Source organism: Pangasianodon hypophthalmus, chromosome 14 (assembly GCF_027358585.1).
Source record: "Pangasianodon hypophthalmus isolate fPanHyp1 chromosome 14, fPanHyp1.pri, whole genome shotgun sequence".
Taxonomy (NCBI): domain Eukaryota; kingdom Metazoa; phylum Chordata; class Actinopteri; order Siluriformes; family Pangasiidae; genus Pangasianodon; species Pangasianodon hypophthalmus.
The window spans coordinates 19,900,576-19,920,737 of record NC_069723.1 but is presented as its reverse complement, the minus strand read 5'-3'; the positions used below and the strand labels follow the sequence as shown (position 1 = coordinate 19,920,737).

The 20,162-nt window shown below is 37.5% G+C and overlaps 1 protein-coding gene across 1 annotated transcript in view; it reads right to left on the bottom strand.

The window, feature by feature from the left end:
- Positions 1-14,429: 14,429 nt before the first annotated feature.
- Positions 14,430-20,162, bottom strand: part of wdr95 (WD40 repeat domain 95) — a 28,128-nt gene continuing 22,395 nt past the window's right edge. The window contains exons 23-30 of the mRNA XM_026934670.3: positions 19,359-19,457; positions 18,474-18,532; positions 18,250-18,388; positions 18,103-18,142; positions 17,929-18,017; positions 15,752-15,930; positions 15,496-15,596; positions 14,430-15,394 (exon numbers count right to left, since the gene is read on the bottom strand). Coding sequence (XP_026790471.3) covers positions 15,208-15,394; positions 15,496-15,596; positions 15,752-15,930; positions 17,929-18,017; positions 18,103-18,142; positions 18,250-18,388; positions 18,474-18,532; positions 19,359-19,457 — 893 coding nt within the window. The 3' untranslated portion in view covers positions 14,430-15,207. The remainder of the gene's footprint in view (positions 15,395-15,495; positions 15,597-15,751; positions 15,931-17,928; positions 18,018-18,102; positions 18,143-18,249; positions 18,389-18,473; positions 18,533-19,358; positions 19,458-20,162) is intronic.

The following is a 20,162-nucleotide window of genomic DNA, read 5'->3' as shown; positions in this document are numbered from 1 at the left end:
TTAAAAGCTATGGTTAAATCTGCCAAATTAATTTGGAAATTCTTCAGTGCATGGCTCATACTAAGAAATTTGCTGAAGTCAATAAATCTTATTATAAGACAATAATAATACAAGACAAATAGTGCCACCTGGTTATTTTCCACTCCAAAGAGGTTGTCACAACAATTAAGTGTTAACTTCCACAGAGCAAACTATTAAATTCATACTAGTTTCACTCCCAGTGAATTTACTTCCCCTAATGACACTAATTGCATTAATTCCATGCACGTTTTAATAGGGATGTTCTGGATATAAGATCAAAGGTTTATTTAAAAATTGACAATTGTCAATATAAAGTTCTACAAACTCATTAAGTAAAGGAAGAATACTAAACATTGGTATTAATCTGGCTGATAAAAGTGGCCATTTCAGCAGGATGTCATGGAATGAATTTACATAAATGTAAGCACTGTATCAGCACTGATTACTATATTACAGTAAAAAAATGTTAAAATCACTTTAAATTGCTTGCTTTTTTTTTTTTTTTTAGCATTTTTGGAACCAACAACTGTACACCTGCTCTTTCATGCAATTATCCAATCAGCCAATCATGTGCCAGTGCATAAAATCATGCAGCTGCAGGTCAATAGCTTCAGTTCACATCAAACATCAGAATAGAGGGAAAATTAGATCTCTGTGACTTTGGGCATGGCATGGGTGTTGGTGCCAGAAGGGCTGATTTGAGTATTCCGAAAACTGCTGATCTCCTGGGATTTTCACACTCAGCAGTCTGTATTTACACAGAACAAACAAACAAGCAAAAAACATCCATGAGTGGCAGTTGTGCAGGTGGAAAATGGCCTTGCTGATGGGAGGGATCAAAGAAGAATAGCCATACTGGCTTGAGCTGAGTCCAAGAACAGGAAGCTACAGTGTGCACAGATTCACCGAAACTGGACAGCTGAATTGGTAAAATATCACCTTTTCTTGGTGCCTTGTCCTGCTGTTGTAGCCCATCTACCTCATTATTCGATGTGTTGTGCATTTTGAGATACTTTTCTACTCACCATGTTTGGTAAGAGCAGTTATTTGAGTTGCTGTAGCTCTCCTGTGGGAATGGGAGTGAAACAGTCTCTCTACTTTTTGATTTATTGCTCAAGTACACTGCAGTTTCTAGCGAGCTGGCTACTTTACTGGATTGATTCATTTGTATGTATGATTATTATTTACTGCCTCTGGGTTACTGAAACGGTTAGCTGGCCCATGTGTTTCTCTCTCTCTCTCTATGTATATATATGTGATATATCTTATATCTATATATCACATTATATATATATATATATATATGACATTTTTATGTTTGTTTATGCAGATACAACACCTGAGTGAGTCATCCCATTATGTCATCTCTTCCAGATTATATCTGACCCTGGCAGAAATGCATGTAATTTTGAAAGACTTCATGGCAGATTGTTCCAGGATCCCATGGTCCAAACAAGAAACTTCCCTTATGATCTGGTACTGCTGTGTGATGACAGCAGTGGTGCCAAGGTAAACATTCAAAGATGATGTCTAGAACTAGCATAATATTATGTTTTTTTTTTTTTTTTTTTACTGGTACAGAAAAAAAGATTCCTTGTCCTCTTGTTTTCCTAGTCATCCTAGTTCTCATATTTCTTTTAAAGAAAATTCTAGGTACTGAGTCTGGGTACTTTAATAATTTCTTTGCTTGCTAAAATTGGCTTAATTATATACAACATAGTTTATTTAATTCATCACTTCACTTCTTATTCTTTTACAATAGGCTTGAGAATAATAGTGCGCAATGAGCTTAATGCGCTGCAAGAGAGGTGTAATTATGTTGCAGTTCTGAACCATGTGTATAGAAGGTAGATGGTACGTGAATACCACCATGTGATTTTTTTTTATTTGGAAGCCTACATGTACCTCACCTCTGACTGAGTCATTCATGCAAATTCATGCAACTCTTTGTCTTGCGTTTGTTGAGCTTGAATCATGCTCTTGTGTTCCTACGTTTACCTAGTTGTTGCTCTTCTTCTTATTCATGTACTGTGTGTGTTTTGTATTGCACCAATTAAACAGTGTCTGCACTTGCATCATGACTCCAATCCCTGACAGAAAGCAAGACCCACTATGGAAGCAGCAGACATGCTTCGGTGGATGTGGGCCCAGAATGAGCAAATCCGGGAGAATGAGAGGAAGCTCAGCTGGATTAAGGCCCTTCTGGACCAGCTCATGGCTGGGTTCCCCCAAATGATTTTTTTGCGGGAAGGCTTTAACCTGTGTCTGTCAGGACTGTGTTACCCATCAGGCCCTGCAATTCTCACACACACCTGAGTCACATTTATGTCTAAAGAGCAAAAGTATTTAAGTTCTATCTCTGGTAGCACTCCGGATCTGCACTTGCATCTGCCTCTGACTCCAATCCATGACACTTTGGCTTTTTTCCCTAGTCATCATCATCATAAAATGGACATAATCCAGTCCAGGTTTCTTTTGAATTAATAGTGGCTACAGTGATAAATAATAACCAACACAATCATAATGTGTTTATCACAAAATAATCACTTCTTTTCTTTACTTTCTAGATTTTATCAGTGGAATGTAAAAGAAAAGTGTTGGAAATGACAGCGTCTAATGGCTCTACAGTAAATAGCAAACATTTGTATATACTTATATCAAAACAATGAAAGCAACATGGGATTTAATGCAAGTTAGTTTGCATGACAATTTACAAGAATGGTCAAAAAAGTGATTGTTGAAATATTGAGAAAGTAAAACATTCATAATTATAGCTCTGAACGTGATATAAATGTGGGCTTTTTGATTACACCTTCCTCTTGGACTTTGTCAAGTTTACTGCTGTTTTTTTTTAATTAATTAATTTATTTCTGCAAATCGCAGTTTTCTAGTAGTGTGTTTGCATTTATGCTTCTTCCATTTCTGAATTATGTCTTTTTTTAACTGTTGTTTGTGTTCTCACTAGGCACTTTGATATCTTTTTATCCCCTTCTTCAGCTCTCTGAAAGGTTAATATTTTCTGTTTTAAGTCTTAGTGGAACTCTTTCCCAATGTTAAGCTGCATCGAACGTTATGAGCTAATTGATGTCTTAAGGAGACACAGTCAAGTAAATTAACTAGAGCATTAACTGGAGAATGGGGATGCAAACATTTGGGCTTCCTAAAAAAGACAACTGCTGAATTACACTCAACTGTTATAATGGAGCTTAGTAAGAGCTCACCATTAAATGAACGTAGAATCCTGTTTTAGTAGATAAACTTCGGTCAGAAAAGAGGGGTGGGGTGCAATTTTTTCACTGAGCAGTGTATAACCCTGATAAGTTCTTTCCAAGTTATAATGAACGAGAGGCATTCTCTACATTTTATTAGTCACAGCACAATTGTGGTCAACACCAATGAGACCATTTGGGCTTATGTGTGTGTTTTTTGTTTTTTTTTTGGTCATAATAATGTTTTTGCCATGCATAGACCCCCTCATTCTTCACTGATTCACAGAGGAGATCTGTGCTGGATGCTGCCAAGATCAACAGCTTGAATTGCCTCAGGCTGATGAATAACACTATAGCGGGTATGTTATGGATTTATTACATCCTTCCTGCCAGTTATTACTGCCCCCTTCTCAATGTGCATGACTCATGCTGAGGTTGTTGCATCATTTGTCTTCCATGTGGCACTAAATTATGGCATATACAAAGCAAGATCTGAGGAGAACCCTCAGATTGTCTTCTTGCTAACATGGGACCTCTGGGTTTTCAAGTGTGCTCCTGTGCATTCAATAATGGAAAGCTGAAGGTGAAATCAACTTTTCTAATATTTTCATTTTTGATTCCTATTAACATTCATTCATGGCAGATTTATCCAAAGGGCAGTGGTGGCTCAAAGGTTAAAGGCTCTGGGTTCCTGATCAGAAGGTCGGATGCAAATAAAACAGTTTCACTGTAACATTTATGTGATGCATAAAGGCTTTTTCTTCTTCTTTTAGATAATCCAATTGAAGGAGCATTTGAAGGCTACTCAAAGGCCCAATGGAAGCTCACTGGAAGTCACCCTTTTTATATTTTAACAGATTTATTTATATTCGACATAAACCATCAGTCGCTACACAACCTTTACTACAGTCAACCCACATATTGTTATACTATCTAGGTTAGCAAAATGTGTGCGCTCAGTGTTTGTGTGTGTTGTCAGCAGGAGGGGTTGAGATGGTGATGGTGAGACTTTGTAAAGAGGTCAAGGAAGCACTTCTGTTGAGTTCAAGGCAATGTACATGCTAGAAATAAAGTGCAGGGTTTGAGCTTTGTCGCAGCTCCAGCAGGAGTGTGAAGCCGATGAGCAGCAATTCCACAGACCTCTAAACATCAGGTGCTTCATGGCCGATAAGGATGTGTCAGGGAAAATGAACAGGTCCTAGACACAGTGATCTTACAAATGCTGTCGCAGCCAGTTATCACAGTAATCAAGCTTAGAAACTCCTCAGCTTTAAAAAAGAAAAAAAAATTGAAGCACTTTTGTGGGTTCTGAGCTCTGAGGAATCTAAAGTTCCTCCGAAAACCCTGCCACATTTCAGGTTCAGGTTGATTAACAATGACTTATAAATATTACTTATGTTGGTAGTTATTGAGATGAAGACATGTTTTAAAGAAATACATTTTACGACTGGGGAAAAAAATGGGCCAAATCAATATCCATTGCTAAATAAAGAAAATAATATGAGATGTATTTCTCCCATTGAATTATTAGCCATAGCTATGGCCAAATTCTTTTCTGACACTCTTGATTTACCCAATAAAGGGATTTATTAGTGAGTTGTGTAAGAACTGTTAATGTACAGAAAATGCATGATTGTGCTATGCTTTGGCCCTGGACTGGCCCAGGACAGTCTGTTTACAGAGAATCCATGTACACTGACATGAAAAATCACATTTGGAAACTTTAAGCTCTACACTGGAGTGAAAAATATGTATATCGTCTTGGGACAGGGTCAGAAAGAAGGTGTTAGTTCTTTGAAAGGTTTTATCTTGAATTCCTGGGCAATATATTGTAAAATATTAAAAAAGATTGCATGAGCCCAAGTTTGGGCAATATATTAAACACCAGTAAAGTGGAAAAAAAGACATTACTCAAACAGTAGTGGAATAACCTAATGAACATGCTTGCTTGACATTCTACCATCCAAAATTTCCAGCTTGCTCACATTGAACTAAAAACAGTGGTGCACAGGGATAACCAGGATTGTTCAAACCTACAGTACATGCACAACCTAATGAATAATAGAACTCTAACAGGAGGCTATGCTTGCTAGGTTAGCTACTCTCCCTAGTTTGCATTTTTGCTTGCTGAGGTTGTTAGGCTTAGAAAGACCATTTAGACATGAAAACTTGATTTTAATGTAAGGTGTGAGGGCAGGATCATTGACATCAGCTTTGCTTCGTGATGGGCAGGTAAGATTAGGACAAATAATTGGCACTAAAAGAACAAAAATTCTGAGTATATATACTTTAAACCTGATGTAACATACAATGGAATGAGATAGGATTCAGAAGTATGGGCTGGCATTGTCATGTAATGAACTGGCAGACATATGCAAATGCAAGTAGTTTATTGAGTTTATTGAGGCAGACAGTTCCAAAATGTAAGGCAATAATCAGATCCAGAAAACAGGCAATGGTCAGGCAATCAACAAACAGAATAGCAGAGGCAAGACAATATCAAAAAACACTAGGCAAACTGGGTCAAGAACAAAAACACGAGCAGGTAGATAAATTGGTATCATCACAAATACAAAGAATAGAGTGTATACTTCACAAAGGGTGAGTGAACTGAAAGTCCTATTTCTACCGTGGCTGTGATTTTGGGGTGAATTGGATGCAGGTGTGCATGATCGAAATGAAGGTGAGCGTGAATGTTTCAATGTGTGAGTGATCTGGGATTTGAAGTCCATGGTGGCCATGTCTGTAGGCTGCGGTGCAGGCAGGGAGGTGGAGTTTGTGGTGTGAGTAGACCTAACAGGCATGAACTTTATTTGGGTGAATCCAACAATCATATCCAGTGTCCATAGCAGGGGCCAAAACACATGCTGGCAAAGAGAAACAAGGATAATCCATAATAGTAAATCAATAAAGGAGACATGGTACAAAACCAGAAAACACTAACATACCAGGAAACAAGGAACATGGAAACACAAGGCTCAGAAATGCACAGTACAATTGGCAAGACTCCTCAACAAGACAGACACATCAGGGTATGAGAAAACAAACTAATCAAATACTAGCACAAAACAGGTGAACACAATCAAGTAACAAACCAATGACAGGACAGGGGTGGAAACAGGCCTAGAACAGAAACAAAAACAAAAGCACATGATGCTTTTCATCATGGGAACCATGAAGTAAAGGGGAATCTGTGACACATGCATTTTGTAGCCACACAACCAACATAAACTTAATTAGAATGTGAAATTCCAGATTAGAAGGAATTTGAAATTCCAGATTAGAAAGAATTAGAAATTCCAGTTTTAGTTTCCTTTGGCCTTTAATTAACATTGATATATGTGATAGATATAATTACATACAGTATGTCACCTTTAAATGTGAAGACATTGAGAACTTGGGGACTCACCCAACTAACTCCTGTTTGCTAGGCAATAAAATTATGTCGCATTACATGCATTTTTATTTTACAGAATGTGTGTACTTTTTCTGAAATTATGTTAGGTGTAGTCGATCTTATCTTTGTCCATGTAATGTTGCTAACAAAGATTAAATTTGTGTTTGGCTGTTTGCAGGGACAAATTTGAGGAGTTGTGTACTGACCCAATTGAGTGTCTGTTTCTTTATTGGCTGCACTCGTGAAGGCACAGGTGCAGCTGCAGGACATCAGTATGGTGGAAATTGTTGGGGGAGCCACACGTATCCCTGCCCTGAAGGCCCCAATCAGCAAGAAGGCAGGTTTTTAGTTGACTCCATAAAAATCATCTTGTTATATAGAGTTTAATGGCAGTTTGGAGACTAGCTTAACAATCAAAATATTCCAAATTGTGTTGAATGTTGAAAGAGAAATCATTCAATAGCCTGAGACTGGGTAATGAGACTGCTAGTTAGATTAAAAACAGGTGTAGGAGTGCAGTGTGATAGGCTTTAAGGTAAGATCCATGAGCATCAGCTGGTCGTATTGGTACACACGACAAAGTACAAACAGTACCATCGCATAATGGTGTCCTTTATTTGAAAGTGTCACATTCTGTCCCCTGCATTCAGAGTGCAAGAGTTCTTCATCACAGATGCCATCCCATTCCCCATCTCTCTGTCCTGAAGCAGTGAAGCAAACGAAGCCAAATTGTAAGCCTGCACAGTGCACAAAGCACAGTCAGCATTCAGTGTAAAAACAGCACACGAATGCATATATCTACAGAGATGTCTTAATCGTAAGTGCAGTGTAACTCTGCTTGAATATAATCTACATTTTATATCAAGGGCTAATTGATTGTAATTGTTTTCTTTCTCCAGTTTCCATGTCATATTTGAAAAGAATCACCCCTGTCTGTGATCCAACGTTATTATATTCCACAGGAACAGATTAGTTATTCTAGAGGTGTTTTAGTCAGACCCTAGATCATTGTCATTCCCTGAGGACAGGATTGGTGAGAATCACACAGTTACCATATTTCCTTGAAAATAATTTGGATCGATGACTGACTCCTCTAAATCCTGTTTACTCAATGATAATGATGTCACATTACATGTGCAAAGATTTTTATTATACAGAATGTGTGTACAGTCTCTAAAAGGACACCTCAAACATTCCGGCTGGTGTAGTTTACTTTTTTGTCCCTGTAATGTTGCCAGTTGAAGCCTTGCTACAAAATTCTTTGCTATGGGAATGTTTAAATGTAATGGCCAGTTTCCTGGGACTGTGATTCTAGGACAAGTCACAAGAAACAAATGATCATACGTGGGACTCATAAATCCCACAAGACAGGGAAAACTAGTCCACAGCTGAGTGTTCCCCCTTAGATAAAGAACCCAATCATACTCCATCACTGGACATAAGAGCTCCATTTCTTACAGCCTAGTGAGACAGAGATTTGGTGTACAAGTGTGTGCATGTATGAGCATGTCTGTGTGCCCATGTGTGTGTATCTCTGATATATACATAATATATTATGTATGCATGTCCTTCAAAGAGAGATAAACTGTCAGTTTGACTTAGAGATGCTGTACAAGATAATGTGTGTAATCTCTTTTGTATGTGCAGCTGAATGGAGAAACAAGCAGTCAACCATCTAATGCTAAAAAAGCCAAGATGAAGGTCAAACGTGTGGAACTACTGATTGAGGAGAAAATTGCACTGCAGCTCCCAAAGGATTGTCTTAATATCCTCATAAAGCTCAAGATAATTCTTGTTTAAGATCCCTGTTGTTTCCCAAGATTTCTAAGGGAAACGAAACATATATATGTGTGTGTGTGTGTGTGTGTGTGTGTGTGTGTATGTGATTTGCAAATAAATGGAGCCTGAAGTGACAAGATCCCAGCGTGTCTTCAAAAGGTTAAAGACAATCAATTGTTTTTTTCTGTTTTTTTTTCCTTTCAGTGACATAAGGAGGCCTTATCTATTAGAGATAAACTTAAGCCTATAACACCTAATACTAGGGCTAATAGTGGGTGCCTTAGCATGTTTATACTATTACACTCACATCATATTTAAACTGATTCAGCACTCAGGTATGCTAACTATTAAACACAAGTAATAAATTAAATAAAAATATAAAAAGTAATAGTATTAATAGTAATAATGCTAATAGAAAACGCAAAAATGGAATGGACTCATTTTTGTTTATTACTAACAACGGGAACATACAGCGTGAGTGAATCTGAATGAATTACACTAACATAAATTGGTGTAAGCCATTTTGAACCTGGTCTCCCTGACTTGCTGTTGTGGTTATAAATGAACATATTATCTGTGGGTGAAGTGGTCCAACGTGCAACGTATCACTTGAAATGGTCCACGTTAGCCAAGTAGTACTGCCAACAGAGATACAGTGGTGGTATTTTCTTGAATTACTTGAAAGGCTTAAAATGACTTTTCCTTAGCTTACAACCTGGTTTGTGGATATCACTCCAATTCATTTCATGTAGATTGGCTGCTTCACCTAAATGCAGTGGACTGAATTATTTAATCCTTAACAAATAGGAAGGAAAATACTTCAGTTGTGGCTGATAAATGTGAATCAGATAGTCGATACATCATTAAACTTGCCACATAATTTATTTAACCGAATCTAACTGAAAAAGTAACTAAATATCAGACTTTCCAAATTGCCATCAGAATCAAGAAATTAGCTGATAAAAATATCCACAAAATAGCACAATTACAATTACCTTATACCATCCAGACAGTTAGTTTTACTACTAAAATATCAGCATGGAATCTATAAGTGTAATATAACACAGACACATGCTTAGTTTTAAAGCACCTAACCACACTTTTTGATAATGTAATAATTCTGACCTCATACCTTTTTATAATTGTGTGGCTCTTCACTTCAAGTTTCACAAAAATACACAATTGTCACATAAATACAAGAATACTTTTGCTATATGCACATGCACCACCGTTTTTTGCATTTGTCACAACTAAGTTTACTGGAAGTCTCTTGTCTAAACACAACTTATGTGCCTATGTAGTGTTTAAGAAGAAAAAATGGGCTATGGCAAACCTACTGCCACATTATAGCAATCGGTGCCTGCATTGAATTTGCTGGATAGTATATTTAATCCTCTGACTGGCTAATACATCTTGTGTTGGCTAGTACTCATTTGCCGAGAAGTGCTGCCAAGCATTAGCAGCCAAAAATAAACAAATAAATAAATAAATCACAGCCTAGAAAAAGTGACTGTCAATCAATGTCCATGATGATCTATTGTGCAGATACAAATGGACAGACAGATTCGTCCTGGGATTTCAGAGGTTATCAAGTTGTACTATAATTATCAGAAAACAACTGCAGTTCAATTTGGAAATGAAGTGCAATTATACGTGAAACATTTGTAAGTTTAAAGAAAATGTGTGAGGGTTAATTTCACACATTCAGCATTCACTATCCTCTCTCACTTCCTTTTTTTCTGCAACACAGAGCCAAATGATCCAACAACACCAGCAGGAGAAAGACAGGAACAATGCCAAAAGTGCAGTGGAGGAGAACGTTTACTTCTGTCGGCATAAACTGCAGGGGCCCTATCAGTCGTTCCTAAGTGCCAGTGTGAATGTGCACAGCCGTTGTCTGCACCACAACACAAGTGTTTTTCCCAACTCAGCTCTCATAGTGAAATTCTTTGTAGCTAAAGGAAAGCACTCTTATTGATTTGGTTTTATGTTTGGAAAAGAGTGCTCTGACTTGCATTAATTCTTGATCTACAATGTATAAAATGTATACGTTTAGCATTTTATTGCAGATTTCAGAATTTTACCTCAACATCCTTTTCACATGCCGTCTTTTGCTATATTTCTAGCAGATGCATCATTATTCTAAATCCAACCCTTATTGCCCACCTTTTGAGATGCCCCTGGGTGCATTATGCACAAGATACGCCCATCTGCAACAAAACAGTGCATAGCACCACACCTGTATGTGCATTTGAGTGAATCCAAAATTGCTTGAAATTGCGGATGTGAGTCAATGTAATAATCATATAGGTGAGGTGGGACAGGGGTGTAACATGTAGTCACTGAAGGCAGGATGCAAGTGTGTAAACTTAACATTCATTTTATTTAAGGCAATCCAAGAAGCATTGTCAAATTCAGAGCACAAGTAGGCAACATTAAACAAGGATAATTTATAATCAGAAAACCAAAACACAGGGCTCAGAAGGACAAAAGGCACAGGGGCAACAGAAACAACAGGGCAGTAATAACCAAACTATTCAAGGTGAGACACAGTACAGGTGAACACATTAGGATAAACACAGGTGTGGTATGGTATAACAAACAAAGGCAGATGGAATGAACTAAAAAAAATGACATGATAGCAGAAAATTTGTGACAAGTGATCAAGGTCTGGAAGGCCCTGTTTACATCTGGTATTAACATACGTCTCAAATGATCCGATCACGAGTAGACAGCCGAGACGCATAGCCATTCACACCTGGCATTATAAATGTCTCTCCAGTGACCACTTGTATTCAGATTTCGTACATCATTTCCACTGGAGGAAGGTTGTCGTGTACATTTATTAAGTCAGCCTACTGCTGGATTTGTTTTCAGGCAGAAATGTCCAGTGAATACTATTTTATGTACATGTATGGGCTGTTTCAAATGCTATGCTCGTATGTTTTGCTAACAAAACTTTTAAATGAATGAGAGATGAGATGACAAATGAAGCAACAAAAACCAGCTGACTGCACAGAATGCAATGGGTGCTTGCTAGAAGTGCATTGGAGAGTTATTATCAGTGGGTAGCGGAGAGTTATTATCAGATTGATTACAAATTCTCCAGCTAGGGCAATGACACAGTCAATCTGGCAGTCGTTTGTTGCTCTCTGGGATGCACTGAGATGCATTTGCTTTCACAATACATATGTGATGTGGCCATGTGCTCCCCAGACCACCTCCAAATGTGGTTTAAGTGATCATATCACAATGAGTCTTTGAGATGCATTTGACCCCGAATAACATCTGTACTTAGCCCTGACCACTTATAAGCTGATCACCCAGGACATGTGTTAATGCCAGTTATGAACAGGTCTAAATTAAAGAGTATGCGTAAGGAAAAGGATGAAGAATCTAGATCATTTGTGGAGTCTCTCTGTGTTCTTATGCTATGGTAGCACTTGGATAACCACAGCAAGGAGAACAGACTGCATTTTGGGTGCCTGGAATCTCTGACAATTTTTCTTTTGTTGTCTCTACACCTCTTGATCAAGAAGAGCTCCACTTGTTATACATTTAGTTGAGTGAACAACCCTTTACAGGGCTTTGCAATCCTGTTTAGCGCTATTCCCATTGTAAACATCATGTTTCCTCTGAGGATGCTTTCTGTGCTGCTTTGCTAGAAGTTTATGAAGATGCATGGAGGCAACATGAATTTTCTTAGCCTGCCAAGCTACAGTTCCTTGCAAATGTATTTACCCCACATTTTGCAGTGTTATAACCTGGAACTGAAACAGACTCAATCAGGATTGATGTTGAATTTACACAAAATAGTCCCATACTGAATTTGCAAAATTATTGACAAAAGTGTGCATCTGAATTACTTCTGGTACAACCAGTTGCCATCAGATGTCTCCTTTAGATTTACCCTTGGTTGCTTCTCTGACTAATCCCTCCTTACTCGGTCGCTGAATTTTGTTGGACGGCCTCCTCTAGGCAGAGTCATGGTTGTGCCAAATTCATTCCATTTATTACTAATGGATTTAATGGTGCTCCACAGGATGTTCAAAGTTTGGACTATGTTTTTTAAGCATACCCAGATTAATACTTTTCCAGAACTTTGTCCTGGATTTCTTATGATAGCTACTTGATCTTCATGGTGCTGTTTGTTTAGGTATGCTCTCGAAGAAATTCTAGGGCCTTCCAGGAACAGGTATATTTATATTGAGATTAAGTGACACTTCGACTCCATTCAACTAATTTTGTGACAGCTGACTGCACCAGAACTAATTTAGGGGTGTGAATACTTTTACCCAATAATTTTTTCAAACTATATTAATTTCTCCATGTCAGTATTCTGGGTTATTTTGTGTAGATTCATGATATATAATCCCAATTAAGTCAATTTCTGTTCCAGGTTTTCCACTGCAATATGTGGAAAAGTTATCAAACATATTGAGTTAGGAAAAACATTTTTTCACACCGTTTACTTTTCCTGGGTACCCAATCTCAGTTATTTAGTCAGACAATTTCCTTTCCAGGCTCAGCAGAAGTGCTTCCAGCTTTTGGATCTGACAGAGAGTTGGCTATATGATGAAGGAGCAGACCAAGAAGCAAACTGGCAGAGCTAGGTGTGAGTCATAAGTCTCTGTTTATCACCACAAACACATTTGTTTATGTCTCATTTAGTATTAGCCATGTCACTCTTAAAACATGCACAGTTAATTTGTCTTATATACTTTCATAGACTAATTTGTTTTTGGCCTTCAGAGCGAAATGGGCTGTGATGGTTTCTTAAAAGCAAAGTCTTAATGTCCTATTGGCTTAAAGTGTGAGCACATTGCAGTGTGTTAAGTGACTAATGAGCGAGGTTTTGAAAACATGCTTCATTTGACAATTATCACTGAATGCTAATTAGTTGCTGTGTAGTACAAACTCAACTCAGGTTTATCATGTCCCCAAAAGCACTGAAGCATAATCCTGCATTGTTTTCTGCTCTCCTGAACCTGGGCATGCCTGTAAAAGATAGATAGCAGAAGTCTATGACGAGACAGCAGCTCTTTGAGGAGCTCTCAGGCAAAATACTGGGCAGGAATAGAGGAGTATATCCTGGGGATGAAACATCTTTCATTTACAGTGCTGTTTCATTTACAGTGCACGCCTAAGCAGTGCTCTCTCCAGGTACTGAGCTGAGATATTGCAACTTGAACTTGTGAAGAACCTGAAGCAAAAATGCTCATGTTTAAGATATTACAATGCATGCTTGATAATCCTTTAATCCTGTATTTTTTTCTTTTTTATCTCCCTTACTATTGCTGCAGTTATCCCAGCACATAGATTTCTACATTATACAGTCATATCACATTTCACTCAGGTGAAAATTGTTTTGTGAACATCACAAGGAGGTAGTATTATCATTTTATCACTGACACATATTTCAGTTTTTTTGGTTTTTTTTTTAAATATTAATTGTTTTCTTGTTGAGTTATTATAATTTTTGGATAGTCAGAATCCAAGAACCTACATGCTATCTTCATCTTGTTTTTGTTTTTTTTTTATTATTTTTAAAGTCTGACTCCAATAAGTGACTTATTGTTGGGCACGCAGATTGCAGACAGTTTTTCCACAAAAAAAGATTTAAGTGGCTAATATATCTCAGAACGAAATTGTGATTAAAAACAAATATGACTGTTAGGCCCATTTCTAATTAATTTTAAACTTGAAATTGCTGCATTAGCAGATTTTTTTTCTTATTTCAAGCATTTATTCTAGAAAGAAGTAAAAATTATCTGCCAAAAGAACTTGATAATTTCAAGCTTTAAATAAGAAAAAATTCTAGAACTAGGCTTAATAATCTTATATTTGTTTTACCATAAGCATAGGAAATATTAGAGAAATTTGACTATATTCAAGATGTGTGTCATAATTTCGCATTACCGCAGCAATGGCAGCAAGACATAAATACAAATATTAGAACCAACCAATACTATGTTCTAAGTGAATTAATAGTAACAGTACAGAAAATACTGTATTTGCCAGCATAATCCAAATAGATTTTGTGAACAGAGAGAGAAAAGGGAAAAAAATCATTTGCTTCATAAAAATCATAGTCAGATCTGAAACTGCTGATTACTTTTGTCTCTAATTAAAAACCATTGTACAGCTTTGGTGTAACTATATAGCTTTGTTCAAATTATAGCTTACTTTAAACCATAGTATTTAAATTATAGTTCTGCTCTAAAAGGAAATTAAAGGAGTCAGTTCTGATCTAACAATCTTGGTAGCTGGAAAACAGTAACAGTCATGTAGACAAGCTTTACAATCTAATATGTACCTGTCTATAATGCGTGATTTGTGTTCTTATTTATTTGTTCTATCCCTGTGTAGTATGTTGAGAGTAATGCTCTGTATTTACATTTACATTTTTGCCAATTTTATGACTTTTTAACGGTGTAACATGAAGTACATACTTAAATGACTGTTTATTTTTTATGCTTATTGCAAATCTTAAATCTTAAATCAAGTGCACACTTTCTGCAGAAAAAACAATGACTACAAACACGACTAAAATAAAGAAATCAGAAATAAACTAGCAATTCTTGCATTTTTGTGACATTTTGTATGGACACTGAAAACTGCACTCTGAGGGTGTGCACTTTGTGAAGTAGCTTTAAAAACATCATTAATTTGGGATTAGCAATGCACCTGACAGCTCCAGGGTTCTGCTTTGTTCCCGAGCTCGGGTTAGTGTGTGTATTTGTGTGTGGAGTTTTGCATGTTCTCCCCATGTTCGCATGGATATTGTTTTGTGAGCTGTCTTCAATCTCCTGTGGTCTTCTCATCCACTGAGCTGCTTCTGAATGGGTCGATCCCTGCGAGCGAGAGGTCTGGCTTCTCACGTGTAGTAGGGACATTAACAACCTCAAAATACCTCAGAGTGTGGTAAGCCTTAAGGTCCCCATGGTTCAGGGCCTTGTTAGAGTGCTTGAATATTTCATGTCGCAGTCTGCAAAGCCAGAGGGGAAAAAACAATTCACAGAATACTGGGTCATATTTCACCATAGTGGAATGATAACTTGCATTTTAAAGGCTAAGAAACAAGCTCACCGCTTCCCACATTCAGAATAAAAAGATGTGTTAATCTCTTTACTGATGTCTTGGTCGCCGGAGCTTGGCAATGGGGATCTGATTTTGGGGGGAGAATCCAACTGCAAAGACACCAAAGCTTCAGTAAAGTTATACACAGAATCACGAAACACCCCCTACCATATCACTGACAACATATGATAATAAAATACATTTAAAATCACATACATTTATATTTAGTTTTCTTAGCATACTACAGTATAAGTATTGTAGGTACCTCACTGCTTGCATCCTCAGCTTTTGCAGAGCTGGGATCATCTAATGGAGTCGTCTTGCCATCGAGCACGGCGGGCGCAGGCATGCTCAGAGGATCTACAAGAATCTCATAGGGAACAGCAGGGTGCTGCCATGATGATGCAGTATGGAGGCTCCATTGCTCAGGCTGCCCAAAGGTTCCTGTTGTGTTTAGATATAGTATATGTCACATTTATATATATATATATATATATATATATATATATATATATATATATATATATATATATTTATATATATTTGTGTGTGTGTGTGTGTGTGAGACATATATTACAATATTGTTGGGGTTTCATATAAGTAACATTTCTAAACCTGCATATTATTCATTTTAGCCCATTATAAGACATGCAAATCCTACACAGTGCTGAGAAAAAACGTATATGTCTCCATAAAGTCTAGTTTGGAATATTGTAATGTTTTGCTGGCCGGCTTCCCTGCTGAGTAAATTTCCTCTCGGCGTTGAATGCAACATCGAAAACATAAATTATGAATTACATACTGTAATTACATAGTCATACATTCCATATGTACACTTCTGATGTCAGTGTTGAAAATTGTTTTTCACACATTCAGTTTGTATTTTCCATCTCACTTAATGGATGTTCAAATTTGGCATACGGCTTTGCCAGTTTGTAGCTGAATTACATGAAATATATTGTGTCAGTCCTGCACTCTGATGTATAAATGTAGAAAGAAAGTTAGTAAATATGCATGAGTTGTAATCATAACATGATAATTATAAAGATATAAATTATGCTTTGTATTTGCACTATAAACACTGTACTCACAAAACCTAGCAACTCTTGCAGTTGCAGATTTATGAATGTTTACAGGAAAATCCATGTTTAATGTTTACCATCAAACCCATATTTGTTTGTTGAACATCCCATTCCAGATTTACTTCCCCCTTTGCTGTTATAATAACCTCCATTCTTCTGGGAATGCCATGAGTTTTTAAAATGTGGCTGTGGGGATTTGCACATTCAGCCACAAGAACATTAGTGAGATCAGGCACTGATGTCAGGTGAGGGGGCTTGGGATGCAGTCGGTATTCCAGTTCATCCCAAAGGTGTTCAGTGGGGTTGAGGTCAGGTCTCTGTGCAGGACACTTGAGTTCTTCCACTCCAGCCTTGACCTCCATGTCTTCATGGAGCTCGCTTTGTGCACAGGGGCATTGTCATGCTGGAACAGGTTTGGGCCTCTTAGTTCCAATAAAGGAAAATTCTAATGCTACAGTATACTAAGACATCCTGTACAATTGTGTGCTTCAAATTTTGTGGCAACAGTTTGGGGAAGGCCCACATATGTGTGATGGTCAGGTTTCCAAAAACTTTTGTCCATATAGTGTAGGTCTATACCTATGGCTTTACCCTGAAAGGTCAGGACATACTACCTCAATCTTATTTAAACTATACTGGCTAATAATTTTGTTTTGCTTTGTCAACAAAGTCCTGCTTATTGTGTTTAAAGCTCTGGCATAACTTGCTGATCTTCTGATGCAGTACAGCTCAACTCAGGCTTCTTCACGTTAGGTTGAGAGAATGTTTCTGTTCTGTCAAATAAGTAATCAGCTGAATGTGTCTTTTAAATCAAACCTTTCAGCAGCCATTGCACATTCTATAGTTTGCCCTGTGGGAACAGCTAAAAATATTTACTAAAATGATGCATGTAAATAGTACATTTATAAAATACAGATGTATAAAATCTACAGATGGGTGACAAATTAAATGAACTTGTCCCCTTAGAGGGAAGAGTCACTGCAAATCAATACAAAATTAATATTGAAGATCACTCACAGCTTAGCATAGTGAAACTGTTTTTCCTATACTGCCCCTACACTCTGTAATATTCATAATAGTGGTCCATTTGGAAGTTTTTAAACTGGGACTGGACAGGAAACAGTCAATCCAATCTGGCAACCCTGATTTCTACATAACCACTTCCTTTGCAGGTGTGTGTATGCTTGACACCAATCCTAACTTCACTGGTTTTTCAAGAATCCCAAGTCATCAATGGCAGATTGATATATTAAAATACCAATAATAGTGATTCTGAATAACAAAAGTGATCCAGAGATAAGGGAGAATGAGGAAGACAGTTTTACAAAGGTGGGTTATATTTATTAGATATTAAATATACCTATAAACTCCCCATGGATGCTCCATAAGCGCACAGTGCAATCCAAAGAGGAAGTGAGCAGAACTTGGTCATTCTTGATGATCTGCAAGCTTGAATAGAAGCATAAATCAGTACAGCTGTGACTTTTGAAAGAAAATGATCAATGCAAACAGAATATAATGCCCAGCTGCCTACCCAGTGATGCTGCTAATGTGTGCTCGCCAAAAGTTCATGGCTGGAATGAAAGCAGAGTTATTAAATCAAATCCTTAAAGTCACATCATGATTCAATATTGCATTGAGCATTGCATTTAACTTCTGAGCAAGAAAGAAAGAGGATTACTTTTTGGAGGCTTTTGTTCATGGGTGATGGCACACTCCTTAATGTCGTAAACACAGATATAGCCGACATGATCAGCAGCAAAGAGGAGACGGTCATCTTGTGTGACAACCAATTTTGTGACCTGCTGCTGATGTCTAGACTGAAAAATAAACAAATCTGTCGGCATTTATTTTTCTCTTCGGCTTATAAGAACATTGAAGGTGAAGAAATTTGATGACACATACCGCCTTAAAAGATGTTAAAAATTTCCCCCCATTCAACACGTTCCAGAAATGAACATAACCTATAGAATATCACATATGCTTCAAAATACTGATGCAATTCACATATCAGTATTATAGTCTGTATAAACACTTTATATTGAGAAAATTTGTCTGTTCTGTGGTAATAAATAGTTATGGTACACTATATGGCCAAAAGTTTGTGGATACCTGAACATCACACATACTGTATGTTGGCCTTCCCCAAACTGTTGCCACAAAGTTGGAAGCGCTCAATTGTATAGAATGTCTTTGTATGCTGTAGAATTAGAATTTCCCTTCACTGGAACTAAGAGGCCCAAACCTGTTCCTGCATAACAGTGCCCCTGTATACAAAGCGAGTTCCATGAAGAAATGGTTGCAAAAGTTGGAGTGGAAGAACTTGCACAGAGACCTGACCTCAACCCCACTGAACACCATTGGGATGAACTGAAATGCTGACTGCACCCCAGGCCCCCTCACCCAACAGCAGTGCCTGACCTCACTAATACCCTTGTGACTAAATGGACAAATCCCCACAGCCACGCTCGAAAATCTAGTGGAAAGCCTTCCCTGAAGATTGGAGGTTATTATAACAGTAAAGGGGAACTAATTCTGGAATGGGAGGTTCAAAAAGCTCATGTAAATGTTATGGTCGGGTGTCCACAAACTTTTGGCTATATAATGTACATACAGTGTATCCAAAAGGATATTTAATAATTTTACATAATTTTAAAGGATTTTATGGAACATGTTATGCAGTGTTTTGCAGGAGAACTGGTGGTTTGTGTCAGCTGTTGTGAAAATATGAACTCAGAGACGTTGTCGATCTTTATCATTAAGTAACTATAACTCTTCAGTGAAATTCACCTTCAGCCCCAGAGGACATGAGAGACGCAGCTGAGTTGAAGGCAGAATCTAACGCCCGGGTCTTTAAGAAGACGAGACTCAGCACACTTCTGCTCACAACTACACATAAAGAGAAAAATCAATATATGAATATTACAATATTTCAATAATGATATTTCTTAGTATCTTAATTTAAAGGAATATAAATTATCTCCTAAAAATGGAAGTTTCCTCTGATTATAGAAATTAATGTATAGAGTGCATGCAACAATAGGATGTTAAAAGATGTGTGTTTTTTCCTGATATTTTTTGTGCTTTTCATTTATTTTTGCATACAGCACCCTTGTAATGAAAATATGTGTCCATATTTTCTGGTTGAATGCCCCTCCCGTCATTCCTGATACACAAAATTTGTACAAAACAACAGGGTGTAAATAGGGTCTTCACAAAATGACATTAAAGTGTATTTCCCGAAAAGGCATTACTTTCAACCCCTATGGTAGAGAGTTCTCACTGTGAAGGACTGAAGCATGAGAGGAAGCAAAGCACAGCCATGACCACTTCAAAATAGACCACACAAAAGGATTCATTAAAAACAGCTCTGTGTGAGAGGAAGCCTGTCTGGAGAGCAGAGAATGAGAGACAGAGCTAAAGAACTGCAAGCAACCTATTATACATGTATTTTCTGTTTCCATAATGTTTGTTCCCTGTGTGTGAGTCCCTGCTTGATTCTTGGTCAAACTCACACAGCTTGTTCCTTTGTTCCTGTCATCATATCATGTTTCTAAATGAGTTTGCAGTCTCACACTGCAAAAAAAGAAGATA